Source organism: Bos taurus, chromosome 3 (assembly GCF_002263795.3).
Source record: "Bos taurus isolate L1 Dominette 01449 registration number 42190680 breed Hereford chromosome 3, ARS-UCD2.0, whole genome shotgun sequence".
In the NCBI taxonomy this organism is placed as follows: domain Eukaryota; kingdom Metazoa; phylum Chordata; class Mammalia; order Artiodactyla; family Bovidae; genus Bos; species Bos taurus.
In genome coordinates, this window is record NC_037330.1 from 39,783,202 (window position 1) to 39,807,174 (window position 23,973).

At 35.4% G+C, this 23,973-nt stretch overlaps 1 protein-coding gene across 2 annotated transcripts; it reads right to left on the reverse strand.

Annotated features, from left to right (window-relative positions):
• Window positions 1-882: 882 nt before the first annotated feature.
• AMY2B (amylase, alpha 2B (pancreatic)) lies at window positions 883-23,531 on the reverse strand. 2 transcript variants are annotated; one of them, NM_001035016.1, is given in 11 exon segments: window positions 883-1,137; window positions 2,456-2,581; window positions 2,688-2,806; window positions 5,538-5,637; window positions 5,731-5,853; window positions 8,590-8,723; window positions 9,538-9,768; window positions 10,163-10,360; window positions 11,414-11,560; window positions 11,896-12,109; window positions 23,286-23,531. In NM_001035016.1, coding segments are annotated over 10 exon segments (1,536 nt in total). In that variant the 5' UTR covers window positions 12,064-12,109; window positions 23,286-23,531; the 3' UTR covers window positions 883-947.
• Window positions 23,532-23,973: the final 442 nt, after the last annotated feature.

The following is a 23,973-nucleotide window of genomic DNA, read 5'->3' on the forward strand; positions in this document are numbered from 1 at the left end:
TAAGTCAGAAGAAAAGGGATAATCTAAGAAATAAAGTCCTCAAAAAGGTGAAAATGGAGGGCATGGACTTCGGTAAAATGAAGTGCTCTATGCTCATTATGATAGGATGAAAGAAGAATATGAAAGGGGCAAATGTAGATACAAGATTTATGGGTGAAAAGAGAGTTTCCAAGATATGGCTTCTATTTTCTGATTCAATCATGAAAATAAAACAACTGAGAGTTATAAGAAACCCTAGATGAGAGACTTAACAAATTCCAAATTTACAGTCAAAGTGAAGGAGAATAAATAGCTAAAAGATCAGGAAGAAAATCTGAGTATAGGGTGCCATGAAAGCCCTACCTAAACATACATCCACATTAGGGGTTAAGAGATGGAACAAAAGCCATACAACATCATCATGTTAAAGCTATTAACATGAAAGGGAAAGAAAAAGAAGAAAGAATATAAAGTAGGAGAAGATACCTGTGAGCTCAAGAGAATTAAGAACTATAGACTACATAATTTATTTTATTTTTTTAATTTCTTAACCATGAAAGGGTCTTTATATTGTGAAAAACACCCAAGTGTTATACCTGTATGACTGTATGGGAATCATCATTAAATAAGCTATGCTGTGCTGCTGTTAGAAACATTTTATGTAAGAAATACAGATGTGGATTAAAGATACATAGCTGGGCAAATGGTGTTAATGGCAACAAACATATTTTTCAACATGCCTTTCTGAGTTCTTAGAAATTATTTTGAGAAATAATGAGAATCTTCTAAAATGAAACAAAATGTTGATTGTACTTATAATTATCATTTTTTATGCTTTTCTGAGTTGTTCAAGTTGATTATTATAGCTTTTACCAAAATTAATGAATCATGAAAAGTTACATATTACATATATAATAAAAGAAACTTTATTTCTCTGGGCATATATATACATATATATAATTTAAATTTTATAATTTAGATTCAGTATGAATTGCAATAAATGGATCCTCAGCAGAGTTACTAATTGAAAAATAAGCATTACCATCACAAGAAACATTGATTTCAATTCCTGTACAATTGTCACCAATTTTATCTCCAGAAATAACATCACAATATGTACCAGGAGGAAGACCAGTTTGCAAAGTTGCAGATAACGCCCTGTAAAAATGAAATTTAAGATTTAACTTGAATTCTCCACAAGTAAAATCAAGATTAGAGACTGTCTCTAAAATAGTTTAACTGTGTGCTATAGAACTCTAAGCAGTCAATTTCGCAATTAAAATAAAATTCAAACACAAAGACCTCTTCAGTGGATGTAAATAGTTTTATCAGAGCCAACAAAATTCTTATAGAGGACTTCAGAGTTTCTTAGTCAATAATAAATTTTATAGAAAAAAAAAAGTTTGAAGAGTATCAGTGAAGATTTGAGTGACTTATGTCCCTTAGAGAAAATTACTACCTTTGGTAAACACAAATATTTTTAATTTGCCTTTGTCTGAACTTAAGAATATACTTATTACTTTCAAGAATTTAAATTTGATTATTTCTTCAAAAATTTTTTAAGAAGTTAAAATAAATTGAGGTTGCAGATAAAAATAATCTCACATTTCTATGAAGAAGTATACAGTTTCAAAATATAAAGATGTCTCATAAACTTGTTTCTCCCATCTACAAAAGACAGACATACAAAAGACAGACATCAAAGGACTAGCAATGAATTCTTGGGGAAGATAAGTATATACTTTATTTATTTTTTTGTCAGTGAAATATATGTCGGCCTAGAGTGGGCTAAGAAGAATGGAAGTTGGCCTTGGATTAAGACATTGCAACTGCCTGCAAAGAGGTCTTCTGAGCTATAGTTCTATAAGGGAAACAGTATGCTAGAGGTAGAGAATTTAAGTATCATAAATGAAAATCAGTATGAGATGTCTCAGACAAAAACTCAAAAATCTCCTGAGGTGATTAAATGACCTATATATGTATTATATGTATTCATTATATATATGCTTTAAAAAGTATTTGTCACAAAGAGATAGGAAAGTGAAAAAGAAGACCAAAAAACCAGATAGTAGAGTAGGTGAAAAAAAGTTATAGAAAAAGATATTTCAGACTAGAGGGAACATTTTCCCATTATTGATTTAAAATCCCTAGAAGACATTCTTCTAGAAATTTCACAAAGTTTTTATTAACTATGCTGTGTACTTTATATGAGGGGCATATACATGTGCATCATATCTACCAAAGATATGCAAGAGTGCACAAAAAATAACTCCACTTAGAAAAGAAAGTACGTATAAACAGAGCTCAAAAGAATAAGAGTCATCATCATCATTTTTCTTCTGGCCTTTTCTGATCATTATGTTTTCTTAATCTGCCATCTAAAGAATTTTTCAGAGATGAAAAAAGCAAATGAGCAGGAAAAGAATAAACCAAGAATATTAGCATAAAATATCATTTTTAACTGATATTTACTTACCAGTCATCATTGTTGAAAACAATGAATCCTTTGTTTCCTCTTCCAAAAGCTACTTGGTTACTACCATTATCCCACCAGTTTGTAAAAGGTTGTCCATCAACCACATTACGGAATATAACCATGTTCCTAAAAAAAAAAGAGCATGTGAAATAATGATGACTGCTTCAATAGTTTAAAACAAAATGTTAAGAAAGTTTATTATTAGAGGATATGTCTAAATAAGTATTCCTACCTTATTTGACGCCATCGATGTTCACAGACCCAGCCATTGCCACAAGTAGTATCCGGATTAATAGTAACTTCTTTAATTACTCCATTATTATTTGGTGGCCCGACCCAATCATTAACATCCTCAATTAGCAAAAAAAAAAAAAAAAAATCAATTTTAAAAGCTCAATTTTTTTTTAATTGGAGGAAAACTGCTTTACAATGTTGTGTTGGCTTCTGCTGCTTAAAAATATGAATCAGCCACAAGTATACACATGCCTCCTCCCTCCTGAATGCCCTACCCTCCAATACCACCCTTTCACATTGTCACAGAGCAGTAGGTTGAGCTCCCTTAATAATACAGTAACTTCCCACTAGCTATCTATTTTACATATAGTGATGTATGTTTCAATGTTACTCTCAATTTTCCATCCCTCCTTCCCCTGCAGTGTCCACAAGTCTCTTCTCTATGTCTAAGTCTCTTCCTACCCTGCAAATAGGTTCAAACATACCATTTTTCTAGATTCCACATATATGCATTAATATATCTGTTTTTCTCTCACTTACTTCACTGTATATAACAGTCTCTAGGTTCATCCATCTCAGTTTAACTCACTCAAATTCATTCCTTTTTATGTCTGAGCAATATTCTATTGGGTATATGTACCACAACTTTATCCATTCATCTGTCACTGGACATCTAGGTTGCTTCCATGTCCTGTCTATTGTAAATAGGGTTGCTATGAACATTGGGGTACATGTGTATTTTTTAATAATGGTTTTCTCAGGGTATATGCCCAGTAGTGGGATTGCTGGGTCATATGATAATTTTATTCCTAATTTTTAAAGAAATCTCTATACTGTTCTCCATAGTTACTGTATCAATTTACATTCCTACCAACAGTGCAAGCAGGTTCCCTTTTCTCCACATCCTCTCCTGCATTCAATTATAGATCTTTTGGTGATGGCCATTCTGACTGATGTGAGGTGATACCCCATTGTAGTTTTGATTTGCATTTCTTTAATAATAAGTGATGTTGAGCATCTTTTCATGTGTTTACTGGCCATCTGTATGTGTTCTCTAGAGAAATGTCTGTTTAGGTCTTATGTCCCCCCCCATCTTTTTTTATTGAGTTATTTGTTCTGATATTGAGCTTCATGAGCTGCTTATGTATTTTAGGGATTAATCCTCTGTCAGTTGCTTCATTTGCTATTATTTTCTCCCATTCTGATGGCTGTCTTTTCATCTTGTTTATAGTTTCCTTTGCTGTGCAAAAGCTTTTAAGTTTGATTAGGTGCCATTTTTTAATTTTTGTTTTTATTTCCATTACTCTAGGAGGTGGGTCAAAGAGGATCTTGCTGTGATTTATGTCAGTGTTCTGCCTATGTTTTCCTCCAAGAGTTTTATAGTTTCTGGCCTTACATTTAGGTCTTTAATCCATTTTGGGTTTATTTTTGAATGGTGTTAGGAAGTGGTCTAATTTCGTTCTTTTACATGTAGTTATCCAGTTTTCCCAGCACCATTTATTGATAAAAGCTTACATTTTTAACATTACATGTGTCCTTATTTTTACCATCTGAGCCACTCATTTAGTACACCGAACCCAATCTGTCCTATTTGTGTCTTTGTAGTGTCTTCATTTACTATCCAACTTGCTCAGTATTTTTACTGAATTTCTCTTATCCCTAACTTTTCATTCTCTAGTGCCGTATTTCAAACAAGGGAATGATTTTTTTTAACCCTCTCATTATCTTTCCAAGGAATTACAATGACTTTTCAATATCACTATTGGAAGTGAGTATAATGTCATTGAAATGGCAAGGACTTTATTGTTAGAAAAAGCAAGATTTAAATTCTTATTCTTAGGTTCTATTACTAAGAATAAGTAACAGGTTCTGTTACTACTAACAAGGAAAACTTAGTTAATACACGTAACTTCTGTGCCTCACTTTCCTCTTCTATAAAATGAAGATATGACTTAGTTTCTATAAAAATTGAATAAGATATGTAAAAATGCTTTACAGATGATAATTGCTAAATACATATTATTTTATTTCATTCTCCTTTTTTTAATAAATATATTAATCAAAATATAACAATATCCTTTACTAAATTGACCAAATTTCTGACTGGTACTTTCAAAGATAATCATAGGAAAAGACAGATTATGTCAAGGAAGGTTATCAATATCTGTCTTAAATCATATGGTATGATGAATGACGGATAAAACTAAGAGTTGTTAGCATGCAGAAGTCTTGAAAAAGCCTTGCAAATGTTATGGAGAAAGGAAAATGAACATATGCCATGACTCCTGACATCAGAAATAAAAAAAAGACTAATTGTACAGGAAATTATAAGTTGGGTCAATATAAAGGAACACCTAAATATTAAGGCTGTTAAGAATAGAATGAGTTGCTGTAAAAAGTAGTAGTGGACTTCTAAACTTGAAAAGGACCTACTAGAAATTAGAGAAATATCTATCTGAAGATAGATATTCCCCTTGAGGTATGAAGTTGCTGTATGATGCTACATTTGAAATCTCCAGTTTGAAAAGTAAACTTCACTAAATTTCCAAATACCTTAATATACATTTTACTCACTGTATCCTTATTTTTAAGGGGTATTTTTTTTTGTAGGCCGGTTGGCTGAGAGTGTATATTTGTTATAATTTGAAACAACCTATATACTCTGTCAACAGAGATCATTCATTTTTGATTTTTAAATATCCACTGCATTGTTAAAAGAGCACTATATCAGATTTACACTTAATAAATATTTGATAAACTAGTGAATGTAATACCATCATGAGAAATTAAACCAAAATTAATTATTTTTGTTTGAGAAAAAGATATTTTGGACAGCACCAAAACTCACTTTTCCATCCTCAAAATGTCTTGGCCAATGGTAGCTTGACATTACTCGTGTAAATCCATAGGGATGAGCGAGCATAAATCCAACTCCCATTTTGTACAGTCTAAAAGGCATAAAATTATAACATTATAGAAGAAAATAATATTTTTAACATCATTAAAATGTAGGTTTAAAGATGGAGAACTTTGTTTCTTACCTAGCATCCCAGAATGTAAGAATAGATGCTCCCCCAGCTCCATGCCCTCGCTGATTGTCATGGTTATCAACAAAGACAAGTGCCCTGTCAGAAGGCATGAAACCCCAGCCTTCTCCCCAGTTCCTATTAAAAAACAAATCTTAAAAACACATATATGCATTCTTTTACAATGACTTTAGAATAACCTAAATGTGTATTCCTTTCACTATAGCACCCTGTAATGAAATGCTCTCTCTAATTAAACAATTATTCTCAAGGCTTTTAAAATATAATATATATAGATATATTGGGTTGCATTTGCTTTTTGCCATTAGATGGCTCTAGTAGTGCTTAGTTATCTTTCAACTGAAACAACTTAGTTAGATTGTGTTGTGACAGCTGTCATAGCAGTATGCATTTTAAAAAAAAATATCAAAATTGGTGAGTTTTTGTTAGCCATTTTAATATTAATGATGCAGAGAAAAAGCAGCATTTTTGGCATACCATGCTTCATTACAGTCATGTCCGACTCTTAGAGGCCCCATGGACTATACAGACCAGGGAATTCTCTAGGCCAGAATACTGGAGTGGGTAGCCTTTCCCTTCTCCAGGGGATCTTCCCAACACAGTGAAAGAACCCAGGTCTCCCACATTGCAGGCAGATTCTTTACCAGCTGAGTCACAAGGGAAGCCCAAGAATACTGGAGTGGGTAGCCTATCCCTTCTCCAGCAGATCTTCCCAATCCAGAAATCGAATTGGGGTCCCCTGCATTGCAGGTGGATTCTTTACCAACTGAGCTATCAGGGAAGCCCATTATTTCAAGAAACATTTAAATGCAACTGAAATGCAAAAGGAGAAGGCAGTGGCACCCCACTCCAGTACTCTTGCCTGGAAAATCCCATGGGTGGAGGAGCCTGGTAGGCTGCAGTCCATGGGGTCGCTAAGGGTCGGACACAACTGAGCGACTTCACTTTCACTTTTCACTTTCATGCATTGGAGAAGGAAATGGCAACCCATTCCAGTGTTCTTGCCTGGAGAATCCCAGGGACAGAGGAACCTGGTGGGCTGCCATCTCTGGGGTAACACAGAGTCGGACACAACTAAAGTGACGCAGCAGCAGCAGAAATGCAAAAAACGATTTGAGCAGGTTATGGAGAAGGCACTGTTACTGATTGAATGTGTCAAAAGTGCAAATTTTTGTGAAGTTTTACAAAGTTTCTTTTTTTTTTTCAAGATTTAATGTACATTTATTCTTAACATGTGGAACATATAAAGATTTTATACTGAATAAATGATATTCATTAAGCCAGAGGAAAAGGAGGAATTTATATCGTTTTTTTTTTTTTTTAAACTACATTATCTTCATGTTTGAGATTCCACACTAGATGATGTTCCATGGTCTAGTAGACCAGATGAAGTTTATAGTAATCAAATTGAGACACTTTTGAGAGCAATCAATGTTATACCACACATGTGATAGCCAACACATTCAAAATACCCAAATCAGGAGTTGAAAATCATTTGTACCAGCGTGGTTAGGTTAATCGCTTTGATATTTGGGTTCCACATCGTTAAGTGGGGAAAAAAACTTCTTGATTATATTTCTGCATGCAGTTCTCTAATTAGACATAAATAAAAAATTCCATTTTAAAAACAAAACTGCCAGAAAGAAAAACACCAATACAGTATACTAACGCATATATATGGAATTTAGAAAGATGGTAACGACAACCCTGTATGCGAGACAGCAAAAGAGACACAGACGTATAGAACAGTCTTTTGGACTCTGTGGGAGAGGGAGAGGGGGATGATTTGGGAGAATGGCATTAAAACATGTATAATATCATATAGGAAATGAATCGCAAGTCCAGGTTCGATGCAGGATACAAGAAGCTTAGGGCTGGTGCACTGGGATGACCCAGAGGGATGGTATGGAGAGGGAGGTGGGAGGGGGGTTCAGGATGGGGAACACGTGTACACCCATGGTGGATGCATGTTGATGTATGGCAAAACCAATAGAATATTGTAAAGTAAAAAAAAAAAAATAATAATAATAAAATAAAATTTAATTAAAAAATAAATAAATAAAAACAAAATTGCAACAAAGAATGAAAAGTAGATACTGTATAATAGATAAAATTATGAAGTTGCCTGGCAGAAGATAGTGGAACTAAATGGTGAATATGTTGTTCAATAAAATTCTTGGTAAAAATGAAAAATGTGTCTTTTTTGATACTTAAAAACTGAAAGAACCTTAATTTTATCTAGGAATATATTCCATGCATGTATATATGTAGGAATTACTTAAATTACATTCATGTTACAGATATAAGATTTTTGTTATAAAAGATATTTTAAAATTTTCAGTATATTATAATTTAGATGGGCTTTAGAAGGACCAACATCCACTATCATACTATACAGAATGAGAAACTGGGTTTAAATAAGCCTTCAATATTATGTTGTTATAATGTTAATATTTGAAATCAATTAGTTGATTAATATATGTAATTCTATAGCATGGCTTCATTGTAGGAAGCCATTCATAAATTATAGAATCATTTTAACAATAACCTGGGCTTGAAAATTATATGCAAACATTAGTCAAATCTAGTAGAGTCATGTTGAAATCTCTAGATCAAAATCACAGATTAAAATCTCTAGATTATGCTTTGGATCTCAAAAAGCACCTCTTTGTGATTGACATTCTAAATAATGATGATGATCCCTTAGCAGTTAGGGAAGTATAACACTTGTTATTAATAAATGAATCCTTGAAAGTTGTCTAAATAAAATGTATTAAGAAGAAAACTCATGCTGGGGTAATATCACAAATAAATCTGTGAAATAATTCAAAGGATAAATCATATTTCATTTACTTTAAGTAAGCCATCTTCTCTCCACTCCACTTGCGTAGAACTGTGCCTAGTTTCACACCATACTTAAATTCTGTCACACGGCCATTTCCAAAGTAATCACTGCTTGTAATTGTCTCACCACCCAGATCAATTACCTCATGGAAATGAAGAAAAAAATATCATTTAAGAAAGAATTTTAACTAATAAGTTAAAATTATATAGAAAATAGCTTTATCTATTTTTATGAAATGCCCCAAATAGTTTTCCTTATATCAAAATTCTTATTTTTCTTTGCTAAAATATATACTACAATATTAAAAGGAGCATGACAAAGTAACCTGTTGTCCTGTAAGAATGCTGTCCAAATTAGTCTTAATCATAAATGATAAAAGTAGCTCATATTTATATAGCACTTAATGCCTGGCTGACAATATTTCTCAGTGTTTGATAAATATTACCTCTTTAATTCTCCAAATAATATAAAGATATAACCATTATCATTATTCTTTTTGATAAATTTTGAAAAAATTGCTCCTCAGGTTGATCAATTTACTATACATCTAAATAGTGCTCTAGCCAAGATTTAAAGTCAGATAACCTGTCTTAAGACAATTACTATATTATTATCTGTCTTCTATAATGACTTCTGGGGACATTATATGACATAGAGATTTTTGCAACCTATATAAATTATCAGAACTTGCATAAAAAACCTCTTATGATAAACATACAGTCTGAATAAAAGGAGGTTAAGGAACACTCTTCTATATAAATGATTCATCCATTAATCTACAGAAACTGTGTTTTTAATGAAATCTGCCATTTATTTTCTGATAAATTATTGATGAATACTGATGAATTATACTCTGATGAATAATAAATGGTATTATTTTATATGGACACGATCCATAGAGTTGCAAAGAGTCAGATAAGACTGAAGTGACTTAGCATACACATGTATTGACATACCTCCTGGTAAATGAAAGGTCTACTTCCTTCAGGGAACCAGCTTGTGTTTAGATTATGCAGTTTATCCAAAACTGCCTTTATGTCTCCAGGCCACATGTGCTTAGAAGCATCAATTCGGAACCCTGCTACACCAATGTCAATGAGTCGGTTTAGATATTCAGCAACTGTGGAGCGCACGTAATCTTTCGCCAATGCAAGATCAAGAAGACCAACCAGACGACAATCTCTGACCTACAGAAGCAAAACTTTGTGATTGATCCTTGGAACATCACCTCCACCTGAGAATCCATTTAATTATTTTCATTTATTCATTAATATTCATAGATATTTCTATAGTGCCTTCTTTGCACTGGTCTCTTAAGTTACTGACATCCTACTATGGACATACCTTAGAAATATTTTTCATTATAAAAATAGAGAATGTAGAAAATGCAGTGGATGACATTTTTCATTGTGAAAAATTAGATTTCAGAAAATGTTTTAAATATTGATTTGAAATTATTATTTTTAACAGTCAGACTTGGAATCTTGTTTTTCTAAACAATCTAAACTAACATTTAAAATGGAGATCAGTAAACTACATGTGGATAATAAAAAGCATAGATAGCTCATTTTTTCTAAGTACCTGATAAGCAACATCATAGCTTTTAATTTCTCCATTTCCAGTATTACATTTTTCATCATTAAAATCCCATCCAGAGTATGGGACTGCTGGGAAATCCCTAGTTCCAGGGTTGAAGTAACTTCCACAAGTACTGCTCGTTCCCGCACTCACACCACTTCCAGTCATATGATTAATTACAGCATCCACATAAATGCGAACCTGAAAGAAAAATTTCTATTTCAGTTTGGCTTACAGAGGTAGAAATTTATATTATTATTTAGAGTTTATAGCACATTGATGACACTCCAAAATATTTGTTATTTTATAACTTACCATCTTAGAAAAGCAACAGTCAAGTGTAAAAGAAAGCATTGTGAACTGAAGCCCTACATGCATTCCAGCCACTTGGTCAAATGGCTCAAGCAGTAAAGAACCTGCCTGCAATGCAGGAGATGCAGGAGACATGAGATCGATCCCTGGGTCAGAGAAGATCCCCTGGAGAAGGAAATGGTAACCCACTCCAGTATTCTTGCCTGGAAAATTCCATGGACCAAGGAGACTGGCGGGCTATAGTCCATAGGCTTGCAACGGGTCAGACATGACCGCGTAAGCGCTGAGTATGATAAATTAAATGAACCCCAAACTATGAAAAAAATGCAAAGACACTATTATTGGCAGGAGATCAGAATCAGTTGAGGAAGGAGAGATTATTGATTTTTGAAATTACATGGGTCATCCTAAAAAACAGAAGCCAGCCTCTAGTATCTATTTAGGATCAGAAGAAATAAAATTAGGTATTGTCTCTCATTATCCTCCTTATCAAAGAGAAAATAATTACATATCATCATAAAACCTGTGGGAAGGAAGACCTGGGATTATGGGTGGAGAAACAAGTCACATGAACCTATCAGTAAATATTATAAGTAGAATTTCCTATTCAAAACTGGAAAAGTATTTCCGAGGAATGTGTACAGAAAAAGGGGTTAAAACTTGCTATTTTGCTTTAAGCTTGTGGCCTTAAACTTCTCCTTCATCTTCTTTAGTGGACAAATGGCATATATACAAATAATTTAAAAAGCTGAATATTAGGTAACAACTAAATTTTATATTTTTAAAATATAAAATTTAAAAAATATAAAATTTATTTGTAGCTAAAGTATGAAGTAAAATTTCAAAATATATGAAAATTATTCTGCTTAAAAGGAACAAGAGGCAAGAGAGATAAATTATTTTTCTATATAATATGTTTAAAGAAAACTTTAATTCACTTACACCAACATTGTTACATCTAGTCACCATGTCTTTGAATTCACTTTCATTTCCTGATCTTGTACATAACTTGTAGCTAACTGGTTGGTATCTTTCCCACCAAGGTCTTGAAGGGTCAGTAATCACAGCATTTTCACTGGGTGGGGAGATCTACAAATAAAACAAGCTTAATAAGCATCAAATTATGGCTTACTTTATATCACTGAATATTTTAGAAACTAATCAATAGTCTAAAATTACTTCTGAATCTTTGTATTTGCAGCTACATTTCTTTGCAACTATTGAATATCCTGGTGAAAAAAATTATCTTAGAAATAAAACAAAGTCGCCAACAATTTCAATTTTTTTTTTCCCTCAGAAAACTGTTTTACTTAGAGTACTTTAATTGTGAGGTAAAATGTTGTCCCAGCTTTCAGACACAGAGGATACTACCACTTACTCTCAGCACAGCAAAGTCTGCAACTTATACAATGAACAATACTCACCTGAACCCCTCCAAATCCTTTGGGGGCTAAGTATCGCTCACATTCAAGAGCAATATCGACCCAGCGCCACTCAAACAGATGGACAATAGATGTCCGTCCAGTTTTGGTGTGTGGGGCATACTGAGCCCAGCAGAACACAATGACTGAAAGCAACAGAAAGAACTTCATTTTGCATTGAAGTTGTCAGTGTTATTTCCAGCAACTATCTGTATTCCTGTAAGAAGAATATTTTACAAAGTAAATGTTAACATGAATAAACACTTGGACCACAGACTCTTTATTCATAATCTGAACAGAACTATTAATAATAACATTAAACGGATGAAGAACATCCATAAAATCTCATAGGAATACCACCTAAATCAGCGGTCACCAACATTTTTGGTACCAGGGTCTTGTTTCATGGAAGACAATTTTTCAATGGCTACCAGGGGTGGGGGATGGTACAGGTGGTAATTCGAGTGTTGGGAGCAATGGGGAGTGGCAGATGAAGCCTTGTTGGCTCATAAGCTGTACACACCTCTTGCTATGAGACCCAGTTCCTAATAGGTCATGGACTGGTACTGGTACTGGTCCATGGCTGGGAGTTTGGAGAGTCATGATCTAAATGACCTTTTATAACAATGTTTTCCTTATTGAGAGAATATTAAAATATATATAAAGTTCATAATCATGCATTACTTAGCTAGGATTAGACCTTAGTTCTGAAGTCCTCTATTAATAGAAGGAAAAAACAATTGGAGTCAACTGAATTCACAGTCAAAATATTTCAAATATTCGTAACATTTCAGTTTCAAAAAATAAAACAAAACAAAAACAGACTATTCAATTCCATTCTGGTTTTACCCTCAACCAAAATTTGTAATCATTTAACTTTCTGCACCAAGATTTAAGAAACCACTTGGAAGATGAATGACCGTGAATTGAGGAAACAGAGTTTCCTTCCTCCCCTCTTCATCAAATCCTGTGCTTAATGCATTGGCTGTAGCAGTAGAGTGTGGCTTTTTTCCCCCTCTTATTTCTTATAACCGAGTATCTCTTATATATGATAAAACACTGTTAATAAATTCACATCCATTTTCCTTCTTAATATACATGAAATTCTACTAGACAGAATATAGTACTGGTGGAAAAAAGTTAATCTAGTCATTCAACAAGCATTAACTAAGTGTCTGTTTTTTTGCTAAGAACATGGATAATATTCAGGATACAATGATGAACAAGACAGACAAGATACTGTTCTCGAGCAACTTACATTATAGTGGAAAAGAAAGAAAATACATGAGTAGATAATAGTAAAACAATGTAAGATGACAATAAGAACTAGTATTAAATAACAGTGTAATAAAATAGAAAATGACTTCACCATCAGTGTATTTTAGACTGAATAGTCAGGGAAGGTACCTTTGACAAAGTGATTTTCAGGTAGAATTTGAAAGATTAGAAGAAGGCAGTTATTTTAAGATCAGAAAAAGAGTAATCTAGTTAGAAGAAAGTGCAATAGTAAAAGTCCAAAGTAGGAAAAAGCTAAGAATACTCAAATGACACTAAAAAGATAAAATAAAATAAATAAAAGTCAGTGCAACTAAAGCAGGTGGCAAAGCGGAGAGGAAAACAAGATGAGGTCAAGAGAAATAGGCCAGATCATGTAGGGCCCTATGGAATATAATGAAAGAGAAGGCCACTGAGGGTCAAATAAAGGGACCTAAAAGATTCTGATTAGCTTTTAAAAATAATTAGTGCTCTGCTGTGAAGAAAGTAGCTTATAGGAAGACAAGAATAGAGGCAAACAGATCAGTAGGCTTTTTCAGTGGTCTAGGAAAGAAGTAAATGGTTTGGACTGGGGCAGTGACAGAACACATTTCACAGGTAAAAAGGCAATAGGTTTACAGATAGATTAGAGCTCAAGAATAAGGGAAAGAGAAAAACTTAAGAAGTGGGTATTTGGTGACACCATTTACTAAGATGAGGAAAAATGAAGTACTAGCTTCGTGGAGGAAATACCAAGAGCACTCTATGAATCCTAATGCTCTGCTTCAGTCCTTTCTCCAACCCACTTTGTGAATAATCTCTATATTCAAATTTTTAAAAAAATTATAATTTAGTTCAAGCTGCTGTAACAAGAATACCATAGACTGGATGGCTTATAATTAAATGTTTATTTCTCACATTCGTGGAGTCTGGGGAACCCAAGATCAAAATATCAGAAATCCAGTGTCTGGTGAAAGCTCCCTTCCGTGATCACAGATGGACATTTTCTTCTATCCTCACATGGTGTAGACCATTGAGAATTTTACACTTTTTTGCTTCTTACAAGGACACTAATTCTATCAGGGGAGCTTCACTCTCATGACTTTACCTTAACATAATTACTTCCCAAAGGTGTCATTGCCTAATATCATCCCACTGAGAGGTAGCGTATCAACATCTGAATTTTGTGGTGGAGTGAAACACAAACACGGTCCCTAACACCCATCCATTGCAAAACTAAAATTCTTTTATATTTTACAAGCAACTTTATTCCTTCATGACTTTCAAGTATTTTCAAGTTCCCTTCTATCACCCTTGAATACCTAGTAACTATTCTTCCTTTCAGATGCATAAAGCATCTTTATGAAGTTTATCTTGATAGTAAGGTAGGACTATTCTCTATGATAGTTTTTGAACTTATATGATATTAATAAGTAATATTTGATTAATTCTGTAAAAAGTAAATATTTATATGGCCATGATTCTGGAACAAATTTTCTTAAGGGTAGACTTCACAGTTAATGGTCCTTGCAAAACAAATAGCATAATCAATAAATGTTTGCAACATACAGACTCTAAAATTCAGGTATTGTGTAAGACACTGGTGTAGCTTGGGTCATGTCCACATTGATTTTTTTTAAAACAAATGAACATTATGTCAGAAATTGTATAATATAGTCTACTCTAATCATTGCAGAAACTTTGCACACATAAAGGAACTAAGGCTTAGAGAGACTGAACAAATTGTTCAGGCTCACATAATAAGTTACAAAGTTGAAATTTGATAATCCTCCTAGCACAGGTCAACATTCTATGTACTACAACAAAGTTTCTCATAGAATTTTTGAGTTGTAATGTCCAATATGGTAGCCACAAGGAACACTTCACTATTAAACCCTTGAAATACGATCCCCCTCAGTCAGTCTATCCCATCAGGAAGCTTTCATAAGCCTCTAACCTTCTCCAACAGAGGGCACACAGACTGAAAATCAAAATCACAGAAAACTAACCAATCTAGTCGCAAGGACCACAGCCTTGTCTAACTCAATGAAACTATGAGCCATGCTGTGTAGGGCCACCCAAGACAGACAGGTCATGGTGGAGAGTTCTGACAAATGTGGTCCACTGGAGAAGGGAATGGCAAGCCACTTCAATATTCTTGCCTTGAGAACCCTGTGAACAGTATGAAAGCGCAAAAAGATAGGACACTGAAAGACGAACTCCCCAGGTAGGTAGGTACTCAATATGCCACTGGAGATCAGCGGAGATATAACTCCAGAAAGAATGAAGAGACAGAGCCAAAGCAAAAACAACACGCAGTTGTGGGTGTGACTGGTGATGGAAGTAAAGTCCGATGCTATAAACAGCAATACTGCCTAGGAACCTGGAATGTTAGGTCCATGAATCAAGGCAAATTGGAAGTGATCAATCAGGAGATGGTAAGAATGAACATCAACATTTTAGGAATCAGCAAACTAAAATGGACTGGAATGGGTGAATTTAACTCAGATAATCATTATGTCTACTACTGTGGGCAAGAATCCCTTAGAAGAAATGGAGCAGCCCTCATAGCCAACAAAAGAGTCCAAAATGCAGTACTTGATGCGGTCTCAAAAACGACAGAATGATCTCTGTTCTTTTCCAAGGCACACCATTCAATATCACAGTAATCCAAGTCTATGCCCTGACCAGTAATGATGAAAAGCTGAATTTGAAAGGTTCTATGAAGACTTACAAGACCTTCTAAAATTAACACCCCAAAAAAGATGTCCTTTTCATTATAGGGGACTGGAATGCAAAAATAGCAAGTCAAGAAACACCCAGAGTAACAGGAAAATTTGGCCTTGGAGTAAAGAATGAAGCTGGGCAAAGGCTAATAGAGTTTTGCCAAGAGAACACACTGGTCATAGCAAACACCCTCTTCCAACAACACAAGAGAAGACTCTACACATGGACATCACCAAATGGTCAACATGGAAATCAGATTGATTATACTCTTTGCAGCCAAAGATGGAGAAGCTCTATACAGTCAGCAAAAACAAGACCAGGAGCTGACTGTGGCTCAGATCATGAATTCCTTCTTGCCAAATTCAGACTTAAATTGAAGAAAGTAGGGAAACAGTGGAAGTCAGAAATAGATTTAAGGGACTAGATCTGATAGACAGAGTGCCTGATGAACTGTGGACAAAGGTTCATGACATTGTACGGCAGACAGGGAGCAAGACCATCCCCAAGAAAAGGAAATGCAAAAAAGCAAAGTGGCTGTCTGAGGAGGCCTTACAGACAGCTGTGAAAAGAGAAGTGAAAAGCAAAGAAGAAGAGGAAAGATATATCCATTTGAATGCAGGGTTCCAAAGAATAGCAAGGAGAGATAAGAAGCCTTCTTCAGCAATCATTGTAAAGGAATAGAGGAAAACAATAGAAAGGCAAAGACCAGAGATCTTTTCAAGAATATTAGAGATACCAAGGGAACATTTAGAGAAGGCAATAGCAACCCACTCCAGTACTTTTGCCTGGAAAGTCCCATGGACAGAGGAGCCTGGTAGGCTGCAGTCCATGGGGTCGCTAGGAGTCGGACATGACTGAGCGACTTCATTTTCTCTTTTCACTTTCATGCATTGGAGAAGGAAATGGAAACCCACTCCAGTGTTCTTTCCTGGAGAATCCCAGGGACAGGGGAGCCTGGTAGGCTGCCATCTATGGGGTCGCATAGAGTTGGACACGACTGAAGCGACTTAGCAGCAGCAGCAAGGGAACATTTCATGCAAAGATGGGCTTGATAAAGGACAGAAATGGCATGGACCTAACAGAAGCAGAAGATACTAAAAGGTGGCAAGAATACAAGAACTGTGTAAAATAGGTCTTCATGACTCAGATAATCACGATGGTGTGATCACTGACCTAGAGCCAGACATCCTGGAATGTGAAGTCAAGTGGGCCTTAGGAAGCATCAGTGCAAACAAAGCTACTGGAGGTGACAGAATTCCAGTTGAGCTATTTCAAATCCTGAAAGATAATGCTGTTAAAGTGCTGCACTCAATATGCCAGCAAATTTGGAAAACTCAGCAGTGGCCACAGGACTGGAAAAGGTTAGTTTTCATTCCAATCCCTAAGAAAGACAATGCCAAAGAATGCTCAAACTACCACACAATTGCACTCATCTCACACGCTAGCAAAATAATGCTCAAATTTCTCCAAGCCTGGCTTCAGCAATACATGAACCGTGAACTTCCAGATGTTCAAGCTGGTTTTAGAAAAGGCAGAAGAACCAGAGATCAAATTGCCAACATCCACTGGATCAGTGAGAAAGCAAGATAGTTCCAGAAAAACATCCATTTCTGCTTTATTGACTATGGCAAAGCCTTTCACTGTGTGACTCAAAACAAACTGTGGAAAATTCTGAAAGAGATGGGAATACCAGACCACCTGACCTGCCTCTTGAGAAATCTGTATGCAGGTCAGGTTAGAACTGGACATGGAACAACAGACTGGTTCCAAATAGGAAAAGGAGTAGGTCAAGGCTGTATATTGTCACCCTGCTTCTTTAACTTCAATGCAGAGTACATCATGAGAAACGCTGTACTGGAAGAAGCACAATCTGGAATCAAGATTGCTCAGAGAAGTATCGATAACCTCAGGTATGCAGATGACACCACCCTTATGGCAGAAAGTGAAGAACAACTAAAGAGCCTCTTGATGAAGGTGAAAGAGGAGAGTGAAAAAGTTGGTTTAAAGCTCAACATTCAGAAAACAATGAATATGGCACTTGGTCCCATCCCTTCATGGCAAATAGATGGGGAAACAGTGGAAACAGTGGCTGACGTTATTTTTTGGGGCTCCAAAAACACTGCAGATGGTGACTGAGGCCATGAAATTAAAGGACAGTTACTCCTTGGAAGCAAAGTTATGATCAACTTAGACAGCATATTAAAAAGCAGAGACATTACTTTGCCAACAAATCTCCATTAGTCAAAGCTATGGTTTTTCCAGTAGTCATGTATGGATGTGAGAGTTGGACTGTGAAGAAAGTTGAGCACCGAAGAATTGATGCTTTTGAACTATGGTGTTGGAGAAGACTCTTGAGAGTCCCTTGGACTGCAAGGAGATCCAACCAGTCCATCCTAAGGTAATCAGCCCTGAATGTTCATTGGAAGGACTGATGCCAAAGCTGAAACTCCAACACTTTGGCCACCTGATGCAAGGAACTGACTCATTTGATAAGACCCTGATGCTGGGAAAGATTGAAGGCAAGAGGAGAAGGGGACAACAGAGGATGAGGGGGTTGGACAGCATCAGCAACTCAATGGACATGAGTTTGAGTAAACTCCAGGAGTTGGTGATGGATAGGGAGGCCTGGTGTGCTGCAGTCCATGGGGTTGCAAAGAATCGGACATGACTGAGTGACTGAACTGAAACAGAAACATGTTATATATGGAAAATATACTTCAGATTTTGAAGAGTTAGTATGAAAAAGAATGTAAAAAATTTATTTGTATGATGAGATACTTTGTGATACACTGGGCTGTGCTGTGCTTAGTCACTCAGTTGCGCCTGACTCTTTGAGACCTCATGGACTATAGCCCGCCAGGCTCCTCTGTCCATGGGGATTCTCCAGGCAAGAATATTGGAGTGGGTTGCCATGCCTTCCTCCAGAGGATCTTCCTAACCCGGGGATCGTACCAGGTCTCCCCTATTACAGGAGGATTCTTTACCATCTGAGCAACCAGGGAAGCCCAATTAGGCTAGATAAAATTTTATTATTAACATTAAATCCCCTAGTTTCTTTTTATCTCTTTTAATATGGCTACTAAAACTTTTACATTACATATGTGGTTTTCATTATATTTCTATTGGACAGCACTGTTGTAGCACCTTTATCATATTAAGCCTGAGAAAGGACAAGTCCATGCACAAATACAAATAACAATAATAAAGTGAAAGACATAATCATTATTTTAAGAGACATGTGAGTAAGTGTTCTGGGATTCCATTTATAGGAAAATCCCTTGTGACTGACAGGAATAGAGGAATGTAAAATTGCCTTGCCTTATCATACTGTTCATGGGGTTCTTAACACAAGAGCTGAAGTGGTTTGCCCAAAGAATTGATGCTTTTGAACTGTGTTGTTGTAGAAGGCTCTTGAAGTCCCTTGGGTTGCCAGGAGATCAAACCACTCAATCCTGAAAGAAGTCAGTTGTGAATATTCATTGGAAGGACTGATACTGAAGCTGAAACTCTAATACTTGGCCACTTGATGCAAAAAACTGACTCATTGGAAAAGACCCTGATGCTAGGCAAGATTGAAGGCGGTAGGAGAAGGGGATGACAGAGGATGAGATGGTTGGATGACAAAACCGACTTAATGGACATGAGTTTGAGCAAGCTCCAGGAGCTGGTGGAAGGGGAGGCCTGGTGTGCTGCAGTCCATGGGGTCACAAAGAATCAGACACAACTGAGTGACTGAACTGAACTGACTGAAAACTGCCCTGAAGAATCAGTTTTATTTTAATGAAAAGAGATAAAGTGAAATGGTTTTTAAATAAGAAAAAAATGTGTATCAATTGTAGGAATTGGGCAAGGAGAATAGCAAGTCCCTTGGACTGCAAGGAGATCCAACCAGTCCATTCTAAAGGAGATCAGCCCTGGGTGTTCTTTGGAAGGAATGATGCTAAAGCTGAAACTCCAGTACTTTGGCCACCTCATGCAAAGAGGTGACTCATTGGAAAAGACTCTGATGCTGGGAGGGATTGGGGGCAGGAGGAAAAGGGGATGACAGAGGATGAGATGGATGGATAGCATCACTGACTCGATGGACGTGAGTTTGAGTGAACTGTGGGAGATGGTGATGGACAGGGAGGCCTGGGGTGCTGAGATTCATGGGGTTGCAAAGAGTCGGACATGACTGAGCGACTGAACTGAACTGAATATAGTTTTATAGAACACTGAATTAGAAGTGTTGGAGCAATAGGACTTAGTAAAATTATATTGAGAGTCTTGCAAAGTCAGGGAGAAGTAAGCAGACTTTCCTGAAAATTATGAGAAGCTACAGAAGGTTTTGCTTGTTTTTAAAATGGAATGTAACATGATTAGAGTTTCTGGAGTATAGCAGATGGATTGGATTGGCAGGCAAAGAGAACTGGCAGGCAAAGATAGAAACTTATGCAATAGTAAAACAGACTAGTGATGAAAAACCTGAACTAGGATTTCAGTAGTAAAATAAAAATTGGAGACTATGTACCAATAAGTGCCACCCAATGAATGACATTTGCCAGTATCCATATTTTTGTGGAATCTCTTCCTACATAGATTATGGAGTTGGTTTATAACTTGTTTTGTCCAGAGGGATATCAGCAAACAAGATACAGACACAGTCAGAAGTTTGATTGTCATCTGTACATCTCTTGAAAATCTGAGAACCATTGTGGTGCGATAACTGGGATAGAAGACCATGTGGAGAGATTTAAGTGGCCTGAGCCTTTCCAATCATGTGAGCTGACCTACCAGCTAACTGTAGTTGAACAACTGTTCCATAGCTAAATCAATAGAAGAACTACTTAGTCGACAAAGAGATATCTGAGACATAGTAAGTTATTATTGTTATTCAGCAATAATGAAATGATATAAAGGGGAGAGAGACAATAGATTTGTGTGTGTTAGTTGCTCAGTCGTGTTGACTCTTTGACACCATGGACTATAGCCTGCTAGGCTCTTCTGATCATAGAATTTTCCAGGCAAAATACTGGAGTGGGTTGGCATTTCCTTCTCTGGGGGATCTTCTAACCCAGGGATCAAACCTGGGTCTCCCACATTGCAGGGAGATTCTTTACTGTCGGGGCCACCAGGGAAGCCCAACAATACATTTGGTGGAGATAATTCTACAAAAATGGTAGCTAATCAAATGTAGGGGAATAGAGAAAAGGAAGAATCAAAGAGAACTCTATGATTTAAAGGTTAGTGACTCTATGATTTAAAAGTTAGTGAGTAGAACAATGACAATACTATTATTATTCATAGTGTAATCTAGAGGCAGACTTGGTTTAGGGACCCTGAAGAGTGATTATGGGATATATTGAGTTTACTGTATTAAAAAACACTAGATATGGAGAAAGAAGAGAGATTTGGCAGTTTTCAACAAAGAAATGATAGTTTCAGAAATGACACACAAAATATTTAACAACTGATTTAGCACAGACGCCAACCAATCAAAACAAATGCCATTATAAGCAACTAGCATGTATAGGCCAATGCACTCTGGTGGGATTATCAGACCTGGAGAGCTAGACTCTTGAAAGTTGACAAGATACCAATACGGATGTTGAATCCAGTGTTATAGCTTTGCAGTCTATATGACGGGTCAGCTAGGAGGGAACATATAAAGTTGCCTTCAAAGTAGGGAGAGGAGTTTAATTACCAAATAAATGTTTTCAATAACAAGAAAGGAAGGAAAATTTGCAAAGAGGACAAGAAACTAATTGAATATAGATGAATATTAGAAACAGAATAGCAAAGACTGAGTAGAGAGTGGATGACATAGCACTGATGGTGATAGAGTTGAGAGAGAAAAAGAGCATCATTTGAACTTCACACTTGACTCAAGGTTTCAAATATTAAAATGTAATGGTTAAGAATGAGACTTTAGGAGTTACACAAAATATAGTTTAAATCCTGACCTTGATGTTTATCAGCTGTGTGACCTTAAAATTTATCTATAAACTAGAAAAAAGCAATATGTACTGCATAGAGCTGTTATGATGATTAAACTGATCAATACATGTAAAGTTGTTATACCAGTGCATGGATACAGTAAAAGCTCAATGTATCAATATTTCATTGCTGTAATGTTATTATTATATTGTTATTTTTACTTCTGATGCTATTCAACTGCTAGGAACTCATGCTCTCATCCTACTTTCACTTTTCATCTTAAATATTGTCTTTCCATTCCACTCTTCCCAAATTCTCAAGTATTTCCTACATCTCAGAGTATTTTCATATCCCCCCAGAGGAACAGATGGTGATAAGAAGAAACTAGGAATGTTTTTCACTTGTAATTTTTCCCCATTTTCTTTTCTTTTTCTTTCTTTCCAGCTCTCTCTTTTTAAACCTCTTTAGAGGTTCTGGCAGACTACAAATTAGTTTTGTAAAAACTTCTCATCATTGCCTCATCAGTTATCTCTGAACTGTCCTTTAAACAACAAGCGTTTTTCACAAAGCATATAAAAATATTATTAGAATAAAGGATAACCTGCAGACACAATTTGGGGGATTTTATTAGTATTAGAGCATAGGTGGAGATATGAAAACATATAATAACTTTTACCAAGGATCAGCCATTGTCATATGTTTTCTCATGTAATCTTAATTTTCATCTAAGTTAAAGAGTTATAAACTTCAGAGCAGAGACATTAAAACAGATATTTATATCTTGAAAAGTAAATACTGCAAATTCTTGACATCTTTGGCATTAATAATAAAACAGAAAAATAAGAACTTGAAGTAGTTTTTATATCTACTTCTATTGTTATTATAGTCTACTTGCTATTATAGTCTTTCTAAAGTGGTTCTACTCAGAGAAGCTATTCACAGTAATACTAGTATCAGTGCTCTGTTGCCCACACCTCATATTTTCTGGGTTGTTCTAAAAAGTGGAAATTTATTTTTATTTTAAAACTCTAATAGTTACTATAATTTACCAAATGACATGTCTTAGGAATTCCTAAAAAACATTAAATAGGATCTTTGATAATATTTTAACAAAGCAATATTCTTTAGGGAGCATTTATATTTGAAGTTTCAATAAAACATATCTAATGTTAAGAAGAAAAAAAGTTCTGTTTACTTAGACTTATCTACAAGGTTTATTCTCAGGATAAGTCACATGTAAAGATTAGAGAAATGAAGGTAAAGACAATCAAATTTACATACCACACTTATAAAATGAGAGAAACATTTTGAGCCACGGCCCAGATGCATTTCAACACAGAGTACATTTTGTGCTGCTGGATACTGAAACTTGAGTTGTCAACAAGTTTAAAATAGATTGTGAACTCTGAACGTATCAAAGCATATGACAGAAATCACTCATTTTGAGAAAAAAATGGAAGAACTATATGACACTCAAAACCATTTTAATAACTTACCACATCAACTTCCCTAAGTCAGTGGTCTCCCAAATCCATAGTTCAGTCTTTCCAATTATAAAACAACAAAATCACACAGTTCTGGTTTAGTTTTCTTTTCAGTTAGGAAAAAAAAAAATCTGAATTCAGGATTTTATAGATTTCCTATACTCTTCTTTTCAAGAGGTGCTCTTACAATCCTGCTCAAAGTCTCCAAATCTAATTTGTACAAAAAGTATACTCTGAGCTCCACATGACACCAGATTTGGCCACTCTCCCTCCTGCTTCCTGAGCAAACTGTTGACTTCCCTCCCCCAGCTCAGTTTGCTCCCCTGCCTCCTCTTCTAATGACACCACGCCTTTTCAGTTGCTTACTTTCTATTTGTTTTCCTTTCTCATTCTCAATATCCTCTCCCAAACTCAATCAGTCTTTTTTTCCCCTGATCCATTTATATAAATCTATGGTGGGGTACTTTTTGTTAAAATAACCTTAAAGACACAGATTAGAGTATAATTGTGTCAAATTAGTTAAGTGTAAGTAGACTATAAACAAAATCTCTAAACTGGAAATCTAATTTTGAATCCAAGCTTTGCCATTTACTATGTGAAGCTTAGAGAAAACATTAAAATCTGTAGATTGCATTTAGGTCTTCATCTGAAAAATGAGAATACTAGTACTGTTGATAAATATGATAAAATTTCAAAAAAT